Source organism: Poecilia latipinna, unplaced genomic scaffold (genome assembly GCF_001443285.1).
Source record: "Poecilia latipinna isolate Pla-1442-1.1 unplaced genomic scaffold, P_latipinna-1.0 Scaffold540, whole genome shotgun sequence".
Classification (NCBI taxonomy): domain Eukaryota; kingdom Metazoa; phylum Chordata; class Actinopteri; order Cyprinodontiformes; family Poeciliidae; genus Poecilia; species Poecilia latipinna.
In genome coordinates, this window is record NW_015113156.1 from 86146 (window position 1) to 101590 (window position 15445).

At 38.3% G+C, this 15445-nt stretch overlaps 1 protein-coding gene across 1 annotated transcript; it reads left to right on the forward strand.

Moving 5' to 3' along the window:
* The first annotated feature begins 304 nt into the window (after positions 1-304).
* On the forward strand, positions 305-15423 carry prpf40a (PRP40 pre-mRNA processing factor 40 homolog A). Its single transcript, XM_015041148.1, has 27 exons — positions 305-405; positions 1698-1778; positions 1918-2061; positions 2699-2782; positions 3145-3163; positions 3259-3287; positions 3427-3468; positions 3588-3698; positions 4134-4254; positions 4509-4533; positions 5064-5282; positions 6116-6221; positions 9176-9240; positions 9343-9507; positions 10430-10538; positions 11138-11288; positions 11415-11548; positions 11721-11835; positions 12086-12177; positions 12294-12410; positions 12718-12855; positions 12966-13061; positions 13159-13245; positions 13338-13428; positions 13514-13575; positions 13648-13803; positions 14916-15423. Exons 1-27 carry the CDS (start codon positions 403-405, stop codon positions 15003-15005), a joined length of 2652 nt encoding a protein of 883 aa, XP_014896634.1. The 5' UTR covers positions 305-402; the 3' UTR covers positions 15006-15423.
* Positions 15424-15445: the final 22 nt, after the last annotated feature.

Genomic DNA, 15445 nt, shown 5'->3' on the forward strand with positions numbered 1-15445 from the left:
TTATGCTGTAAACAAGCTCTGTAAATAATGTGTGTTTATAAATTTATGATCAGTTATTCAACTCATACCAAAATACTACTGTCATATGTTCCACATGCCTGTTTAGCTTGATACAAATTGGGAAAATTGTAAAATTATAAAAAGATTACAATCTTTTTATAAATAGAATAGAATAGAATAGAATATCCTTTATTATGCACTTGTCTTATTTATTTGTGTTTTATAATTTTCTTTTTATTAATTTACCTGAGTGCATGGCGTTGTTGCGCTTTTATGCGTTTTCCCGGCGCGCACTGACGTAACAGAAACTACCGCCTCACGTTTTTGCGTCACAAGGCAGTTAGACCAATCACTGTGATCGTTATTGATAAGTGCTGGATTTCCTTGGACGTTGCCGTCAACATGGTGAGTTGACCTGCTTGAAAGAGAAGTTTTTAATAATTAGTAATGCTGCCGATAAAAATTAGCAATAATCCACGACTTCAGTTTTCATTTTTCTTTGTGTGGTTGGAAGCCGCCTCTTAGCCTTCATGAAAAGTCGCCCAGAGGTGGCCGGTGCTAGTTAGCTTGTCGTGTTAGCTCTAGGCTAATATAGCGGCACATTCATACCACTATAGCATGGACTATAATCTGGAATCGATGCTGAGTGAAGACGAGTCGATTAGAACGAACAGTGGATATTTCTCTTTGTGAACACAGAATATTGGTTTTCAATTGTAACCCAATACACAAGCTGCTAATTTAAACGTATTGGGTCTGGTTTAGTAAACTCATTGTTACATTAACCTATTCTGTTCCAGTAGTTAGACGGAGCCTGGGCTCATTCATCATGGGTACTAGCATTTGTATTAGCTAGAAGCTAATTATTCCAATTAAGATTCGTATGTGTTTACAAGCAGGACAAAAACTGGATTTCGTGGATTTATTTTTATTAAGTGTTTTAATTGCGATGATTTTGTACTATCGGATTTATCTTGAATAAAGCTTTCTGTGTCTTTAATTCATGTGTTCATTAAGACAATTTTTTACTTTGTCATTTGAAATGTATCCGTATTGTAACTCCCCTCACTACTATGTATCTTGAATGCAATTAAGCTTTCTATCAATTTATAACTTTGCTTCAGCACCTTTGCCATTCTGGTATTTTACTTAATTTATTATGAATGATGGAATGAAGTTTAAGTAGATGAAATTAGCTGTAGTGGACAATTAAGACGTCGACATTTCTCGGAAAAATGCAATAGATCATTCTGGACTTTATTTAAAATTTTGAAATAAAGTTTGTGATCTGAAAAGTTGACATTGAGTGATACCACAGATTTTAATTCCATCTTTATGGACAAATCCAATACCACTTTGCACAACACTTGTGAAATAGAAAACCTTTGTAGTATTGAAAGTGGATTGTAGCATGTATCTATACCCAATATCTATACAGTAAATTAGAACATTTCATTTATTTCAGTTGCATTACGGTAAACATTATATAGATTTGTTACACACTGATGTTTTCAAGCCTTTCTTATTTATAATTTTAATAATCTGAAATTAGAATACTACAGCAGACCAAATTATTTCTTAACACTGTTTTTTTTTTTTTACCTAATTCTTAAGAAAAACTGAAAATATTTATAATTTGTAACTTTTTTAAAGTTAGAACTTTACTAACTTAATGTTGTGTTTTTTATTCATGGCAGTCTTCAACGGAGACAAATAATGGCCCAAGCCAGGCGGCACCTTATGCAGCTGTCCCCCCTGCTGCCATACCGCCTCCATATGTAAGTAATTTCAAAAGTTTGGTCAAAGTTAGCCTTTATGTTTTTTCTTTCAGCTGTCAAACTAGTTAAAATATCTGATTCAGTCATCCTTTAACAATTTAAAAATGCAATATCTCTCTCTGTTTCTTCAACTGACTAGATGGGACCACCAGGAATACCACCTCACTTCCCACCCATGGGAATACCCCCTATGGCGCAGCGACCTCCTAGCATGACTCCACTGCCACCTGGAATAATGCCACCAGGCATAATGCCACCAATGGCTGCTCCGCCAATGGGACAGGTAAGGTTTTATGTTAATCTCTTACACAAGATCTTGTGTCTCTCTGAACTGGACGTTTCTACTGCAATGAAACAGAAGTAGAGTTGAAAATAGCATCAATATAATCATAATTTTAAAGTTTAATTTATCTCTTCCTTCTTTCGAGGGCAATCAGTGAAAATACAGGTGTTGCAACAAACATAAATATTTCTTATCATCCTACTCGGTGTTTAATAGAAAATATAAATGAGTAAAATTGCATATTTGTTCTAAAATGAAACCGTTTTCGCAACAATTATTTATAATGTAGTATTTTTATTAAATGCACTCGCTAAGCAGAAACCTGTCCCATTTCTGCCAGCATATGTTTCTGCCTTGGCAACATTAAGAAGGTGTGATTTCAGAAAGAGAGTCGGCATAAAGAGTCACAATCTTAGAAAGTAAACGAGCGGAGTGGAGTCTCGGTGCATTTGCATCGCACAGATCACAAGCCGTGTTATCACATGATTAAATTAGCACAGCAAACATAACTTCAGTCTCACCTTGTCCCTGAAGTTGCAAGCAGCCCGTCATGCTCACAGTCTCACACTCTCATTGTGTCTGAAGATTTGTGTTGGTATGAAAATGTCTGAATGTTTCATGATTCTTCTTTTATTAGATGCCAAGCATGATACCGCCCATGATCCCGGGAATGATGCTGCCTCCTCGGATTCCAGCTGCGACCGTACAGCCGACGGGACCCGTACGTCTCACTGTCTGTCTCTTTATGTTGGCTTCACAGACCTCAGAAATGACCTGTGACCCAGAAAATGCCAAATGAAGCATTTAAGCAACATACAGTGCCATGAAAAAGTAGCCGTCTCCTTACAGATTTCTCCTGGTTTCACTTGTCACACTTAAATCTTAAAAATGCATAATCTATAATTATGGTTACAATAAGTCATCATGTTGTAATTTTTTGGCTCTAGTTGAATTATATCATAATTCCACTATATTAAAAAAAGAGCTTTTTATTGTTTAATATTAGTTTTTGGTAAGTTTCTACTCTATTTTGTTCATGTTTGTGCCAATAAAATAATATTTTTTCTTATTTTGTTTCTCCAGCCTGGTGTTGACACCACAGGTATGATCCAGTTTACAAATCAGTATCCAGTTTACAAATCAATATCTTTGTTCTGATTTGCTTACGTCTCAATATCTGACATATTTCTCTTTCAGTCCCTGCAGCAGCTGCACCTGGAACAACTGTACGTTTGTCACTTTTTTTTTTCTATACAGTCACGTTTCATAAATTAGAACATACGTTTCAACAGTGTTGACTTGTCTTTTTTGCTCCTGCATTTTCTTTTAGCAGTAAATGTTAATTCATTTCTTTTATTCCTGCAGAGTGGAACAAATGGATCCCCTCCAGAAGAACAGCCAAAGAAGGTTGGCACACACTAATATATCCAAAAGACTGTTAAAGTTTTCAAAGAAGGAACCACAAAAACTTTATATATTGATTGAAAGTGGCTAACTTTAAATACCTGTTTTTGTTATTTTTGTAGAAATCTGTGTGGACAGAACACAAATCTTTAGATGGGAAAACATATTATTACAATACAGAAACCAAACAGTCCACATGGGAGAAACCGGATGAACTGAAATCTCCTGCAGAGGTATGTACTTTTACTGTTCCACAACCTGGTTTAATAGACTGCTGATAACTAATCAAATACTCGTTGGCCTGTACAGTAGGAGACATACTTTAGCATAAATTTATCAATGTATATGCCAAAACTGTTGTTTTTACCCTTTTATGTTGATTTAACTAAATACTGTTTTTTTTTTTTTTACTCCTGTTTTCAAGATATGAAAAAACGTCTAAATGTGGTTTAATTTACTAAAATGTGTCGGACTGTAAATGGCATTAAATTGCTTGTACATATACATCTCAACTGAATTAAAATCATAAAATCCAAAATATTGAATTGCAGAGGAATGTAATATATTTTAAGCATTTCTTTCAGTTATTTTGATAAGCATTGCATTCTTCTTATGAAAATGATCCCAAAACCCATAATGATGATGATCTGTTTTACTGTTTGTTTTAGCAAATGCTGTCTAAATGCCCCTGGAAGGAGTACAAGTCTGACACAGGGAAGCCTTATTATTACAACTCTCAGACAAAGGAGTCCAGATGGACCAAACCCAAGGAGCTGGAGGATCTGGAGGGTAAAATATGGTGTCTCGTTTTTCAAGCTTATGTTTAATCTGAACGGTCTGAGCCGTCTGCTGGCATGTGCAACAAATTAATAAAAGCATAAATGAGTTCAAGAATCACTGTTGTACAAAGATTAGACAGAATTTTTTCAAGAAAACATGTTGGCATGTTATGTGCATTGATCAGTGTGCGGGGCGTTTCTTTGTACTTTGCTTTAAAGACGAAGCAGAGACCCATTAATGGCTTCTTTATTTGTCTGTTCCAGCTATGATCAAAGCAGAGGAGAGTGGGTAAGTTTTTTTTATGTCTCTTTGCTCCATTATCTGCTCTCCGTGGCCAAACAATTTTCATTTGGTATTCAGAAGACACAGAATGGTTACCAACACCAAGGTTTCACACATTGTCCGTCTTCCCATTCATGCTGTTTAAAATCCTCTAAATAAGACAGACCAGAGTTTCTTTATAAGAATAGTTTGGCTCTTCCTGACCTGTTGCTGCACACTGGCAGTCAGCTGGCTGGAAGAAACCTTCTAAACTTAATCTTTTCCAATTGTGAAGGTTTATTAAATTTTTGCAATATCTTTATTTAAAACTTTTGATTATGAGCAGGTGTCAAACTCAGGGTAACAATACACATTAACATTTTAATGATTGATACGTTTAATTGTTTTAGCAGCGGTTGGAATATTTTTTCTTTTCTGATTTAGATTCAGGTGTTTAGAACATGGTGTATACTTGTTTTGTCCTAATCTTGTGAAAGCATGTTATTTACACTGGAGATAGGAGTTTTTGTGTTAGTAACATAATGGTTTGATTCCAGAACAACAGAGGCTGCGGCTCCTGGAACGACTGCAGCTCCTACAGCGCAGGCCGATCAAAATACAACCGCCATGGTGACCGTAAAGGAGGCGGAAACTGCAGCGGCGGTCCCAGAGGAGCAGCAGTCCCAGGTGACCTCGCATCAAACAGCTGAGGTCAAGGCTGTGGAGGCACCTGTGACTTCCTCAGAGAGTGCCGTCGTTGCAGAGAGCAAACCCAGGTAAACAACAGTTGGCTCCGCTTCAAGCTCACATTAATGTAAATATTAAATCTCTGGCTAACATTATTTATGTTCACTTTATTAGAGGATGCTCTAATCCTCTTTTACAAGTCCAGTGCTTGTAGATTTTTTTAATAGAGCTGATTTATGCCATTAACATTGGAGGGAAATTTGAAGGGCATCGTTTTGTAGAATGATTTGTGAAACCTATGAATATTCAAGCAGATGCAGATCAACTGAAGTTATTTAAAATTTGAAAACAGAAGGTATTTTCTTTCCCATTTCAAAGAACAGTTGCATTTTAGGTCATAAATTTGCCAAGATTTTCCTCATTACTTAATTTACATGTACTTATGTGTTTGTGTATTAGTTTATTCTTTGCTTTTTCGGTTCTTGTTTTTATTGAGAATTGGTCTCTTGGGATCAGTTTTCTCCCCGACTTGTTTGTGGTGCTAAAATCAAACTAAACCAGGGGTGGGCAATCCTGGTCCTCAAGGGCCAGTGTCCTGCAACTCTTAGATGTCTCCCTGGTCCAACACACTTGAATCCAATAGCTGAAACACTTCGTAAGTGCAGTCAGGTTCTCCAGAGTCCTGCTAATGACCTCATTATTTGACTCAGGTGGGTTGAAGAAGAGACGCCTCTAAAAGTTGCAGGAGATCGGCCCTCCAGGCCTGGAGTTGCCCACCCCTGAACTAAACGCACTTTCTTGAGTAACAGTAACATCCACAGAGATCCAGACTTTTGTCTTTTAACGTTAAATAAGGTAATTGTCAAGTGCTTTTAATAATGAACGCAGTGTAACAAATGTTATTATTCTTATTTGTTTTCAGCGTCGAAGTCAAAGAAGAAGAGCGACCTGAACTTCAGAAGAAAACCTATAAGTGGAACACAAAAGAAGAAGCCAAGCAGGCCTTCAAAGAGCTGCTGAAGGAGAAGGTGAGCCCAGGAGCCAGGTGGCTATTTTGACCTAAAGGAAAGGATCATTTAATCTTTAAAAGAAAAGTTAGAGGTGGATATAGTCTCATTTACCAAAAAGCACTTTTAGACACATTTTAGGACTTTTCTTTTTTAGGTTGCAGCACCATCAGCAGGCTTAACTAACTGGGCATATCCCAATATACTGCATGTGAATTTATGAAAACAAACATAACTTTCTGCTCTTGGCCTAAAAAAACACCATCATTTAGTGCTTTTTACTGCTGTTTTGAATTCTTCTTGTAATCTGAAAAAGAAAAGTTCTCAGTCAGTTCTAGCCCAAACCAGAGGTTTAATTAAAACGCGGACTTTGAGGATATCAAAAGCTGCTTTACCAATGTTGAAAATGGTGTCGGTACTAATGGTGTAGATGATTTCCTGAAACCAAATTTATGTTTTAAACCAGATATGCACCTATAACTGGATCATCAAATATTTTCCAGCTCTTCTTTGGTCTTTATTCGTTAGGCCAGATATTGGAAATCTGAAAATGTTTTCTCCTGTTCATTAAAGGCATCGAAATTAAGAATTTCCATAATGTTTGGTCCCTAAAATCCTTTTATTTGCATTATTTTACCTTTTGGTGTGTTGAAAAAATCAGATAAAGTCTTCAGTCTTCTTCTGTTGCTCTGTTTTGTTTCACCTGACTGGGTGAATGTTTTGTAGTTCAAACTTTTCAGTAGCGATCACCAGAGCTGCCCAGTATACCCAATCAAAATTATCCCATTAACTCTGTGCTATATTTCAAAGAGTTTGGAGGATTTGGTGTGTTAATTGTCAGGCCTCCAGTCTTTGCATATTGACAATATATTGGGCTGCATGTAATGACTCTTAAGTGCTCTTGAGTCCTGGTCATATTGTTAACAAAAGAAAAGTGTTTGGGAAATGTAGGCTAATTGTAATCAGCGTTGTTTGTCTTCAGTAAGAGTATTACAGTGAAATATTTCCTTAATATTGTGCAGCTCTTGAGTTTCCAATCAGGGGAAGAGCCTTTCTTTATCAGCTGTAGCAGCTCAAACCGTCAGTCATTTGAAATGCCTTCTTAAAATCCATTTTTCACTTGCGTTTAGTTGCAGCTGGGAGGTCATGGTGACCTTTATTATGCAGTTCATTTTTTTGAAATCATGTCTGAAACATTTTGTTCATGTTTTGTCGGTTTTCGTTTGCTCTTTCTAAAGCTCTATTAATAAAAAAAAAAAAAAAATCATTGTATTGTTTTTACATAAATAATTTACAAACTTGAGTTTAGAAAAGTATCAAATTTAAAATCTGTAGAAACTGCTGGTTAATCATTTCTTGCATAATTGAGATGCTATTATTAATAATAATCTTGATGATATTTATACACTGTAGGATGTTGCAGTATTACTATTTTTCTCACTAGAAAACAGTCAGTGTTGTATTTTGGTTTATGGGCTTCTGAAAAGCCTCCATGTCTCCTTTCTCTACATTCCCCACCGACAGCTGCTTTGCTGTCACTCTTTTCTCTCTAATTGCGTGAAACATGTGACATAAAACGTGAGCGCTCCTCTTAGCGGGAGATGTTTAGCTACCTCTGTCTGCCGAGCCTTTATGAGTTTCTCGTCGCATCCTTTGCATCCTGATCTCAATCTAATTCCCCCCCCCTCCCTTCAGCCCCTGGGAAGTCTGTTAAGCTCACCTCCTGTTGCTGTGACCGTGTTGTTTACAAGTAGCACAGCGTGCCAAGCGCGCCCCACCTCGATTGTTGCTATATTTAGGTGCTTTTTAATTTTGTGCACAAAGCTCTCCTCTGAGATTGCTTGCCATTTCCTTCCAGATCTTAATGGGTCTGTCTTTATGATTAGCTTTATTGGATCACAGGCAGAGGGGGCTGGCTGGGATTAAGACAGTGAGAGAAAGTGGCATGCCTCAGTGAGTTAGAATAACTGTGACAAGTGACGAGACAGCGGCGCGGTGGAATCAGTCCATAATGGATGAAGGAGCCACTTTCTGAGAGAGAGGCACGCTTATAAAGAAAGGGCGCTTATATAAGCCATCAGTGGCACTACTTGAATTATTGTCACTCCACACCTCATAAACAAGCAGCTTGAAGCAATTAGGGAATTACTTTTTGTCCTTTTTCCATGATTTCCAAAAAGGTTATTTTCCTTGAGTTATAATTTTGCTATATTTATGAGTTTACAGGTGCATTTCAGTAAATTAGATTATGATTTAAAACTCAATTTGTTTCTCTTGGTAAGTTCAAAGAGTGTAGTTTTTCAAACTAATTTGAATAATTTAGGCTACAGCTAATAAAACATAAAGATGTTGTTAGAAAATTTATTTATAAGAGTAATAAAAAAAAATGTTTTTAATGGAGAAATAACAATCAAGCAGAGACCCCTGACTAAACAAAGGAAAGTTGAGCGGAAGGAAAATCTGTGGTATTCACCCTATTTGTGCATGTGTGATGGGAATCTTTCATTCTAAAAGATCCAACCAAGAACTGAATTTGTAAATTAGCCCGTGGACTAGAAAACCTTCATACAAAACAAAACAGTGGCTGCTTTGTTTTTATTATGTGCCATTGTTAACAGTGCTGTCCTTGATTAAATAAACTTGAATTCAACTGAATTAAACACTTTCTTTTTTCTTCCACTCAACTTCCCATCAATATTCTTTGACACAGAACTTGTTTACAGCTTGTTTCTTAAGCAATAGCTTTTAAAGGCCTATCTATCCATGCTGTTGAGGATGTCAGTGGCTGCTGGAGAACTGCTACGTCCACAATCTACATAGTTGTACAAGTTCTGACTTTCTAAAAATCTCGATTGTATTTATTTTTTCCAATTGTCAAAATCCAAGTAAATAAATATCCTAATGTGTGGAATTGCACCTTTTATATGTGTTTTAGTGTCTTACTCCATTGTCACATTGTATTCTTTTCATTTTAGGGTGTTTCCTCAAACTCCTCATGGGAACAGGCCATGAAGCTGATTATCAATGACCCTCGCTACAGGTGGATGATTCACAGATTGCTCACCGTACTTTCTAGACACAACTCTAATTTATTACATTAATTGTCTTCATGACATTAATTTTCTCTCTCCGCTATCAACAGTGCTCTTCCCAAACTGAGCGAGAAGAAGCAGGCGTTTAATGCCTACAAAGTCCAAACCGAGAAGGAGGAGAAGGAAGAGGCCAGGATTAAATACAAGGAGTCCAAAGAAAAGTTCCAGAGGTTCTTGGAGAATCATGAGAAGATGACGTCCACCACCAGATACAAGTAGGTGGCTGCTGGGATTTGTTAGAGTACATGCGTGTTTTACCATGGATTGATTAGTGCTGCTCTGAACTGTCAATTTCATTACACTGACCTGATCAATAAAAGGTCATCTATGGTTTAGGCACACCCTCATGCTGCTCAGATCCACGTAATCCTCACTGTGGATGAGTTTGCGTTTGGAGAATTTGGTTTGTGTTTGTTTCCTCATCTCCATTTTGTCCTGTACAAAGTTACCAAATAATTTTAATTTAAACATTGTGAATTATTTTTAGTTTCATCAGTATCGACAAAATTGGCTTTCCTCTGTTATATATACACAAAGAGACACATTTGAAATGCAATATGAAGTTTTTTATTTTTAATGAGCTTGAATATTGGAAGTTAAACTCATCGGTGGTTATTATAGCATCTGGTTTGTCAGTTCTTGGGTTTGGCATATGGGTGAAAGTCACCGTATCAGACCCTCGGCTGGTGACCTTGACAGCGAGCCGGTTTCAGAGTTCTGCTGGCACCAGCTTGTAATCTGGGATGAGTCACAACAGGCAGCGTGAGAGTGATAGCAGGACTTTCTGATGGTGTGTTTCTCATCTTTTATTAATTGCACAGTTGCCAGTCAGAGGTGCTAGCTCTCCTTAAAGTCAGCGTTATAAAATCAGTCAGTTGCCATCATAAAGAAATTTAAAAAAAAAAGCTTCAGTTATATACACTAAACTGTGTGTTTTATGTGCTTATTCAAATGTATGCAATCAGATTTAAAAGTGCATCTGGTGTTTTTAATTTATTTATTTATTTTTATATAGACGTGTAAAATGTAATTGGCTTGTGAAATGCCGCCATCATGTGGCGAGCTTGTGTGAAAATGATTTAAACCAGCTGTGTGTGTGCTTGTGGGTGTGTGCGCGTGTGTGTATCTGTGATCCAGGAAAGCAGAGCAAATGTTTAATGAGCTGGAAGTGTGGAGCTGCGTTCCTGAGAGAGACAGACTGGAGATCTACGAAGACGTGTTGTTCTACCTGGCGAAGAAAGAGAAGGTAAGGCGCTGCCTCACTGCGTGAAAACGTTCTCCGTTATAAAACATTCAGCAGTACGAGGTCTGTATGTGTGAAACAATGCATTATGGGAATATACAGCACTGGAAAAAAAAAATAAGAGGCCACTTAAAATGATCGGTTTCTCTGATTTTACTTTCTATAGGTGTATGTTTGAGTAAAATGAACATTATTATTTTATTTTATGAACTACTGACATGTCTCCGAAATACCAAGCTATTTGCAGAAAATAAATGGTCAAAATCACAAAAACGATACAGTGCTTTCAGACAAAGTATTACAAAGAAAACAAGTTCATATTAATATAGAAACAACAATACTAATGTTTTAACTCAGGAAGAGTTCAGAATCAATATTTGGTGGATTAACCATGAGGTTTTCAATAGGGTTCAGTGCAGTGGTCTAGGACTTTATTTCTAATGTCAGAGTTGCATCCACTTGCAACTCTCCATCTTTAAAACATTACCTCTGTAATTATATTGAATTTAATCATAATTTAGCTTGGAAGAGTCTTTCATGTTGACTTTAAAGCAAACTTGGAACGATAATACTTAACTTCCTGGTTTTGTATTTTCCTGCAGGAACAAGCCAAGCAGCTGAGGAAGAGGAACTGGGAAGCTCTGAAGAACATCCTGGACAATATGGCCAACGTGACGTATCGCACCACCTGGTCCGAGGCCCAGCAGTATCTGCTGGACAACCCCACGTTTGCCGAGGACGAAGAGCTGCAGAGTACGAGAATAAAACCAATTTCCTATCATGGATTCAGATGCAGAGTTGATGTGAGAAATGTGTTTGCATGGCAGCAGCGGGCTCAACTCTGAATGTAATGTATGTTTTGTTGTTATCTGCCGACAGATATGGATAAAGAGGACGCCCTCATCTGTTTTGAGGAGCACATTCGAGCTCTGGAGAAGGAGGAGGAAGAAGACAAGCAGAAGACTCTCCTCAGGGAACGGAGACGGCAGCGCAAGAACAGAGAGTCCTTCCAGGCACGTACCGCTCCACGCACTGAAGAGATGGTTCAATCACCTACTAATCACATCTAATCTTGTTTTAAAATGCTAAAAATAAGTAGAAGAAGAAAAATGTTTTATTCCAACAGTTGCTGTCTCAAATTTATATTTATCATCTTTTTTTTTTTTTTCTTTTTCTTTTGCACAGAAATTTCTGGATGAGCTCCATGATCACGGCCAGCTTCACTCCATGTCCTCGTGGATGGAGATGTACCCGACCCTGAGCTCTGACATGCGCTTCAGCAGCATGCTGGGCCAGCCTGGTACGGCAGCGGGGCGCATCACACGTGACTGCACACGTCTGTGATGAGCTAAGAGCCGCGCAGCACGTGGACGAGACATGAACACAGAAATACACTCAGTTCATTTCACTTACTAATTTAATATAGAGTTGGATTGTATTGTTACTGAAATTGTTTATTATCCACTTTATCTCTATTATTCTCCCCCTTTTTTTTTTTTTTTTGCTTTTCTTTCATAACCGTTTTGTATCCGTCTTGTGTCTTTCTGCAGGTTCCACTCCTTTGGACCTCTTCAAATTCTACGTGGAAGACCTGAAAGCCCGTTACCACGACGAAAAACGAATAATCAAAGATATCCTCAAGGTAAGCCAGAGGAAATCAGAATTGGGACTTTAGGGAATTATTTTGGGAACAATCTGTGATATCGCTGTTAAACTCTGAGGTTTTGTTCACGAGTCTCGGTGTCTGTGTTTACTCAGGATAAAGGCTTCCTGGTGGAAGTGAACACCAGCTTTGATGACTTTGGATCCGTTATCAGCTCAGACAAGAGAGCCACTACTCTGGATGCTGGGAACATAAAGCTGGCCTTCAACAGTGTAAGACTCACTTACCAGTTGTACGAAAAAAATTCTGCAAATTGGTACAGAAGCATGATGCATGCACAACATGAAATATTATCAGTGAGCTGATTTTTGTATTTCTTGCAAGCAAATAAAAAGTGCAGCAGCAGGTTTGGGAGGGGCAGGACTATTCTACTCTGTAGCTCCATATAACCCAAGAAAACACCAGACAACTTTCTCTGGCATCTCACTCCTCATTGTTTCTCTGTATGTCTCTTGTCAAATTGTTTTTGTTTTGTTTTTTAATTCATGATTGAATATGTTTAAACTTCTTTCTGAGCAGTTACTGGAGAAGGCTGAAGCCAGAGAGCGAGAGCGAGAGAAGGAGGAGGCCCGCAAGATGAAGCGAAAAGAAGCAGCTTTCAAAACCATGTTGAAGCAGGCCACGCCGCCGCTGGAGCCAGAGGCCTCATGGGAGGAAGTATGCGCAAATAAAATCCCTTATAGTGGCAACATTTTCAATTTCCTGTTCAGTTTTTCTTTTTTTATTGTGCTTAATGGTTTGTGACGGATGACATTTGACTGTTTCAGGTCAGAGAAAGATTCCTGAAAGAAGCTGCCTTCGAAGATGTGACGCTGGAGTCAGAGAGGAAGAGGATATTCAAAGATTTCATGCATGTTCTGGAGGTGAGGTTCCCACGATCACCGCGAGGAAAGCAAGGAGTTTATCCGTCCAGATCGTAGTCATGCTTACCTTTTTTTTATTTATGTATTCCTCTGCCAGCATGAATGCCAGCATCACCATTCCAAGACAAAAAAGCATTCAAAGAAGTCCAAGAAGCACCACAGGAAGCGATCACGCTCTCGATCAGTCAGTTGCTCTCAGTACTTAAAAAGAATAAATCACAAGTTGTGCTTAACAAGCGTTTAACAATTTCTGAAACTTTCTATTTGTCGTCAAAGGCGTCAGAGTCAGAGGAGGAGGAGTACCACAAGAAGAAGAAGCGCTCCCAGTCCAAATCTCCCTCCGAGCGTTCTTCTAGTGGAGAGTCTGGTGAGTGTTTTTCCCGGCTCAGTGAATCATTTGATCGCCATGTGGAAGAAATGCAGCCCTGTTTGTATGTTCTGCTTCAAAACAGAGCGAAGCTATAAAAAATCCAAGAAGCACAAGAAGAAAGGCAAGAAGAGGCGCCACAAGTCTGTGAGTAAACCGGAGCACCATGCAGCTTTTTGCAACGTTTGTCGTGAATTTGACTATAGCCATGACAAACAGGCCTCACCGGACTCTGACGGCGAGAAGAAAGGAAGAGAGCGCGATGGGAAACGGGAGCGAGATTCAGAGAAGGATAAAGAGAACGACAAGATTCGGGGGAAATCTCGCTCAGAGTCTAAACAGAAATCTCCTAAAAGGAAAGCAGCCAAAGAGGAGGTGAATTTACGTCACTAATTCCACAGTGCCTTGTCAAAGGGTTCTTAGCACACAAGCTTTTGTCATTTTGTCGCATTTAAACCACAATCTGAAAAGTGTGGCATGTATTTGTATTTAGCCCCCCCCTCTCCTCCCCCCTCCTGAGATAAAACTTTTTAGAACCATATTCCAATGCAATTACAATCTACAGGTCTTCTGGGTTTTGTCTCCAGCTTTCTAGAGACTTGGACATTTTATTTTTTTGACGTTCTTTTTTTTTTTTTTTTGCAACACAACTCAAATTCAGAAATCAGATTGTATGGAGAGAAGATATGGACATAAATGTTCAAGTTTTCACTCAAGTTCTCAATTGGATTTAGGTCTGGAAAGTGAGAATGTTCTGTATCTTATTTTGTAGCATTTAATAGGTTTTCTTCTAGCATTTTCCTGCATTTACCTTCAACCATATCCCCATCAACCCTTGCCAGGTTCCTTGTTCCTGCTGAAGAAAGGCATCCCCACATCATGATGCTGCCACCACCATGTTTCCTAGTGGAGTTAGAGTGATGGGCAGTGGGAAATTTTAAGTTTCAGCTATATGTATATTTAAATTTGGTGGTACAAAAGTGAAAAGCGTAAAGCGGTTGTGTTGTTAGGGTTTTGTATTTTGCATAGACATGTTTATAATAAAAGTTTTGTTAAAAAAAATAAAATAAATGAATTTGATTATTTAAAAATGATTAAATTAAGGAATAAATATGTCAGCAAGATTTCGAACTCCATTTTTACCAGCTTGGGTTTCAGACCGCTGCAGTTGCTAGGCAACAGGACATACACTGAGGTAAGGGTAAGGGAGAAAGATCTAAAGACTAGACCGTTCACTTCTGGTCGGTGCAGTGGACACACCGATGCATCTCGTTTTCTCCCATTGCTGTTGTGCATTCCTCTCTGTTTTGGTCTGTCCCATGAAGTCTCAGTAAAATACATTCTTGTTTATTGAAGTATGACCTCTGGAAGGTTGAAAGGCGTTGTTTGTCTGCTGGTTTTCAATGTGTATTTAAATGGAGAGAAACTGGACAGAGGCTGTGAATACTTGGGTTAGTGTTTACTGAGTCCTTGTGTGTTCTGATCAGGGTGGCTGGGACACGTCAGGCAGTGAGCTGAGTGAAGGAGAGCTGGAGAAGAGAAGAAGAACTTTACTGGAACAGCTGGATGCACCTTGAAACTGTGTTCATGCCACTGTTTTCTGCTATTTGAACACTTCAGCAAACGGGCATTCCCCCCACCGCAGGCTCACCTGACTGTGCAGGCTGCCCCTCTCTGAATGAGGAAACGTGCTATTAATGGGAATGCTCTACACTTTTTATTTTGTGACTAATCTGATTTCAGGAATCTTGTCACCTGATCAGTCTGTGACTTGTTAGCTCTGGATATCTTCTTTAGGGGGCTGTAGATTGTTTTTTCATTGACAGTCATTTTTATGATTTCATTTCAATAAAGGCATACCTTGAAGCCACGCTTATTGTCTTTTTCAAAAAGTTAGGTTTTACTTACAGTAATTGTACACAGAAAGGTATTAATTGGTCAGGGTTCTGTTTTATTATTCTTGGTAAAGCCTAATAAAAATATATCAATTACCAAGGACAGATGTGGATTTTTTTTT